The sequence below is a fragment of the Asparagus officinalis genome, chromosome 9, assembly GCF_001876935.1.
Source record: "Asparagus officinalis chromosome 9, Aspof.V1, whole genome shotgun sequence".
NCBI lineage: Eukaryota > Viridiplantae > Streptophyta > Magnoliopsida > Asparagales > Asparagaceae > Asparagus > Asparagus officinalis.
This window is the reverse complement of record NC_033802.1, coordinates 6750643-6756642: the sequence shown is the minus strand read 5'-3', so window position 1 is coordinate 6756642 and position 6000 is coordinate 6750643. Positions and strand designations below refer to the sequence as shown.

Here is a 6000-nt window from a genome sequence, read left to right as displayed (position 1 = left end):
TAACAAAAGAACAAAAAGATTACAACTTTCTTGATAATAACACGCAAAGATCCGTTTATCGCTCTTGCTTGCGTGGCGTTCTTCGGGGGCGCGTGCCGGGGTTAATGCCGTGGACGACCTCGAATCAAGATCCGGTTGCGCAGGAAATTGGCAAGAGCTTCCTACGCTCACCAAGGGGTATTTGGCTTGAAGTCGCTGAATCGAACAAATTTGAATTCATTTGTAACGCTTAAAGTTTAATGAAATCAATGACTAAGGTGACTTTCGACGGAAACACCACTTGCTGCAAAATGCTAGATGCAAACAAACAATTGCATGTATTATGAAAAAAAATACCACATTTATCTTTGCCTTGCTTACTTCCTAATATTAGTAAGCACAATCGATTGAAGAAAGCATTTTTTTCTCACCCTTCTAATCAAATTCATATTATCAATTTTCAGGGCTCCATAAGCAGCAAGGATGGTACTTAACCTCTCCGATGAAGATAATGCTGTTTCGCTTACTTCTCTTAGTGATCTCCTAAACAGACCATTAAAGAAATTATCTATAACTTGTATATCAGTGACTTTTGGTGTTTGGCATTGTGATGATAGGAATTAAGATAGATTTTATCCATAGCAGCAAGCATTTCTCCTTTTTAAAAGAAGTACCTGGTGAATTTCACAGTGAATTTGGCTCGAACAATAGAAATCTCTTGTGGTGGGCATTTTTAACATCTTTGTGTACAACTGGCAGTTTTGTTTTCAATGAACTTTATAGTGAATTTAGCTAAATGGTTCGCTTGTGATTTTGGTAAATAGTTAATGATGAAGTCAACAACAATAATGTAATTAAATTATTTTGGCATCCAAAAATATTGGATTAAATATGAGACAAATACGATGTTTTCCTTTATCAGACGTTGAATTTAGATATACTCCACAAGAAAAAGATTAAGAGAACACATCATATACTTTGTTCTCATGTTTAGTCTCAGTTTTTGGATTTACAGGAAGTGTTGATAATGTTGTAGGTGGTCTGTGGCAAACATGGCTCTGCCCAAATGTAGATGTCTCTAATATCCTCCAAATAATAAATCATCAAAACTTTAGCCTTAAATGACTGTCAAACTTACTTATCATTTATTTTTTAAGTGTCTGTGTTTATTTATGGCATGAAACAACCCGCAGCATGGGTCTATCTTATTAATACATTATAAAAAACTTCACTTGAATCATTTACTTCCTTTTTACCGACAAAAGCCCGTACTCGATAAAATATATTATTCCGAGCACGAGTTTTTTAGTCAAAACGCATCTTGTCTTTATCACGAGTTATTTCCCTTGGTTAACGCTACTTGTAGTTTTGCCAATATTCGCAGGTTCTTCAATTTTCTTTCTCCCTCATAAGGGGAATAAGGTATTTAGGTGGTATACTATATGTATATGCTTATTAGAACTCCTTCTAACAACCTATGTGTTCTGTTATCATTTCCAATTGGACGATCCATTAATTCAATTGGAGGAGGATTTTAAATGGATAAATATTTTTGATTTTCATTGGAGACGGGGGATCGATGGACTTTCCATGGGATCCATTTTATTGATAGGATTTATCACTACTTTAGCTACTTTAGCAGCTTGACATGTTACTCGAAATTCATGATTATTCTATTTCCTTAGCAATGTACAGTGGTCAAATAGGATTATTTTCTTCTCGAGATCTTTTACTTCTTTTCCTTATGTGGGAGTGTTTACTTACTTTTATCAGGGGGGGGGGGGGGTACACTGCGGGGGGTTCCATTTTTCTCTTAATAGGGGTTCTAGGTATGGGTTTATATGGTTCCAATGAACCAACATTGGATTTTGAAAGATTAGCTCATCAGTCATATCCTGTGGCATTAGAAATAATATTCTATTTGGGCTTCCTTATTGCTTATGCTGTCAAATTGCCGATTATACCCCTACATACATGGCTACCAGATACCCATGGAGAAGCACATTACAGTACATGTATGCTTCTAGCTAGAATCTTATTAAAAATGGGAGCATATGGATTGATTCAGATCAATATGGAATTATTACTGCACGCCCACTCTATATTTTCTCCCTGGTTGGTGATAGTAGAGACAATGCAAATAATCTATGCGAAGAATAGCCTATTCTTCTGTATCTCAAATAAAGTTTTTTTAAGATATTAAATCTCTAAAATTGCTCAATAATCTCTCAAATCCTAATAAGGGTCAGAGCTGGTCCCCAAATGACTCGGATAGGCGCTGAGGGTTGGGCGTTTAGAGGTTGGTTATGTAATTTTCGCAACTGCGGGGGGCCAATGTGTAAACGCTGCCCAAAACACAGGATTGCTTGTTTATAAAAGCATAGCAGCGGCTGTGATAGGATTCGTAGGAGAGGGAGAGATCGAATTGGGGTTGTTAGGGTTTGGTTAGGGTTTGGTTAGAGGATGTCGACGGCGGGGGCGACGGATGAAGTGCCCGAGTCTCCGGCGAAGAAGCCGAAGTTGACGTCAGATCAGGAGTCGACGTCAGAGGAGTCGACGTCAGATGAGTCGGAGGAAGATGATGACTGTTTTTTCGGGGTCGACGGTCGGTCAGATGAGTCGGAGGAAGATGTTGACGATTATTACGGGAATGGTCTCCACAGGATGACCGACCAAGAGCGGGCCATATACAAGGAAGCTATTCGTCTCAGCGATGTAAAGCCCCCCGGCCGCTAACCCTAAAAATAATTCATTAATTATTTGTGTTTTAATTATTTTAATTTATTATTCTTCATCTTTCTCAATCATTTCTTTCCCCTCTAACTAGGGATTTGATGTTCCTCGGTTACCCAAAGTATTTTCTTTCAGTCTCATCCGACCGGCTGGCAGGCGTTGGCCCGCTGAGGATATTCGTGAACACGCCGACTTCGCCATCAAAGAACAAAACGAGAAGAGAAAGACAGAGGTCTGCTTCTTGCATTCTTCTTCCTCCTCCTCCTCCTCCGCTTTAGAACATCGTCATTACAAACTTATTACTATTCTCACAGGGTGGCAATCAACTCCGTTCCTCCTCCGCTTTAGAACATCGTCATTACAAACTTATTACTATTCTCACAGGGTGGCAATCAACTCCGTCTCAAGGAGGTCATCAAGTGTAATTTGCGCAAACTTATTACTATTCTCACAGGGTGGCAATCAACTCCGTCTCAAGGAGGTCATCAAGTGTAATTTGCAGGTTGCTTGCCCCGTCAACTATTACATAACTTTACAGGCCGAAGATGTCATCACCGGCTACGTCGATGAATACGAAGCCTTGGTGATGGCTCGTTGCGGAAAGCAGAAAGACGAGCTCCATATCTTTAGGAAGAAAAACAAACCGGCTATTATTAATCCGCCAGCGTCCACAGAGGTATGATCAAACCGATCCCTTTGTACAAAATTTTGACAAAACGAAAGCGAACTGATTATGATTCGAAGTGAACCGATCTGACCTAAATACTTTTGGTTAATTCGGTTTGGTTCATCTGGTTTTGGACTAAAATCAATATAAATATCGATGACGTGAAGTGTTATTTATATTGGAAGGTTCTATTTGTATTGCTTAATTTTGGGAATGTAGTCCGAAGTGAATACAATGGTTAAAGTGTTTACCAGGACTCTTAGACTTGAACTTTTTACTATTGCGTTCAATTGCTAATTCATGTAATGGTTTACACTTGGTTCCTCCAAGCCTAACCACTTCAAAAAGTTGCACAAGTTATGAACTAAAGTCACCAAGCCTAATTCATGTTGAATCTTTGATAAAAAAGATGACCTCAATTTATTTATGAGATAAACTACCGTAATAACATCTACATAAGCATTAGGAATAGGGGTGGATTTTTTTTCCCGATCAACAGGAATAGACATGGATTTTAGTTTGAAGTATTTTATCTGGTGCAAATAAGTTCGGTCCGTTTGTTTATTCGATGTAAGCCAAACTTTGCTCACCCTTAGTCTTGGCCACAACCTCCTAGGATCCTAACGGCCTCAAGAGACAATGCTGACGACAACAAACTTCAAAGGCACTGGTGAGGTGACCGAACTTCGACGAGGCCACAATCTTCGAAAATCCAGCCACTCGATTCTCTTTCTCTCTAGTATCTATCCCTGAAAGGTTACCTATTTATTTTTGTTAAATCTGGTCTATTTGTGTTGTTATTGCATTAGACATTCTGCCTTTGACTCAATAACGTTGGCTTTTTCTCTGATGAATTCGTTTTTTAAAGGTTTCTTACGACAATTTGTTTTCCTTTTTTTGACTGATTTATTTGGGTAGGTTTGTTATGGAGATGTGCTTATGAAGATTGACTGTGCATTTAATTTTTGTTGTCATTTTTCTGACTGCAGAGTTCTGAACAAAATGCTATTGCTGAGATTTGTTATGCCAAGGCTTGTTATGTTAGTCAAAGGTTTAATTTAATTTGAATTTTTTAGCCGAGGAAAAGTCAAATAGTTTTCGTTTCAAAATGTTAATTCTTTTTCCAATATATATTTGAGCAGTAAAAGCTCTTATAGGATGGAAAAACACTAGTTATGGACCCTTACTTGAGTTGTAACCGATGTTTCTTTAAGTTAAGCGATGTTTGAATTGTGGTGAATATGTGATAGTTTAAATGCTTAATTTCTATTTCTACAATCTTATTGATGCATGTTAAATCATATTTTGCAGCATGGACCAAGTGACTCAGATTGTGCAGTTGAGGACCCAGGCAAAAGTTGTGAGACATGTAGTTGGGACCGAGGGGAAACAAAAAGGAGGAGACTATGAAGGACGATAAAAGGGATTTTGAGTTATGGTTTTTTTTAGTAGGTTCATGTTGATATCTTATTTTTGGCTTGTTGAACAGTCTAGTTATATTGTATCTGTGGCATGTTATCTTTTAAATGAAGGCTTGTGGTGAATCCGTGACCTTCTTCTGTAGATTTTATGGTAGAACTCTTTTGTATTGTCGGACTATGTAAGAAAGATCGTGTCTAGTTATGTTGAATGCTGAAGGGATGAAAAACCTATGATTTTCCAAGTTGTGGCTTACTTATTTCATGTGTGGCATTTGGGTGTTTGATAGTGTGACTAAGATAATGGTTTGCTAATTCCAACACTCGCCTGTAGGGGTAAGGTTCACATAAATAGCAACCTTGGTTGTGTGTTTTTGGTTGATGAACGTTTCACAGATCCAATCAACTAGTGAATAATATCAAACATTATCATCTTCTGCAAGACCATGTGTGGTATGCATACCATATGATACTGAGATGCTATGAAGCAAGAAATTCCAATAAACTGCAGAACCGGTATATCATGGATACAACGGAACACCCCCACAGACAATTTAAATGAGGAATAAGTTTGCTATAACTCCCGTCATGATAGGATTGCAAAAATTTCTTCCTACTCTATGATTTCATTAAGGTGCGCGAGAAAGTCCTAACAAAATTTACTGTGATGTGAAAATTTTTATTTCTCCCACTATTAAGCCCACTTTTGTAAACAACAGTCTGAAGCAAAAGAAAATAATACAGTAGGAGAAAAAGATAAATTGATTTAAAGATATAATCAACATAAAATGACTCAAAAGTCAGTCTCAGATACATGTAGCAAAGCCTTAAGCTGAAACTGAGTACTAAAAATAATAATAATTATTATTATTTACCTTCATTGCCTTGTCTCTGGTACTATAATCTGGAAAACTTGATGCGGCATTGACCTAAATTCCTACAAAAACCATGATAAAGATCAATAATGCATGTAAAATAAAAAATTTAACATTGCAAATCAAACTTCAGAGTTTACCTTAATAACAGCTGATAATCTCGATTACTCTGGATCTGCTTTTTCTCCTCACTTTCTAGACAAGGACTAGAAGCTTAGGGGGTGTTTGGTTCGCTAGTGGGCAAGAATAGGATTAGAAATCCGGTTTTTTATGGATTCCCCGGATTCCTATCTATTCCATAAAAAATTTTAAGACAAGTTTATATATT

At 37.4% G+C, this 6000-nt stretch overlaps 1 protein-coding gene across 2 annotated transcripts; it reads left to right on the top strand.

Annotated features, from left to right (window-relative positions):
- LOC109824044 lies at positions 2390 to 5042 on the top strand. 2 transcript variants are annotated; one of them, XM_020390568.1, is made up of 4 exons: positions 2390 to 2694; positions 2807 to 2944; positions 3191 to 3388; positions 4691 to 5042. In XM_020390568.1, exons 1-4 carry the CDS (start codon positions 2443 to 2445, stop codon positions 4787 to 4789), a joined length of 687 nt encoding a protein of 228 aa, XP_020246157.1. In that variant the 5' UTR covers positions 2390 to 2442; the 3' UTR covers positions 4790 to 5042. The 2 variants fall into 2 exon arrangements, with proteins under 2 accessions (XP_020246157.1, XP_020246156.1); XM_020390567.1 differs by having other exon boundaries at positions 3167 to 3388.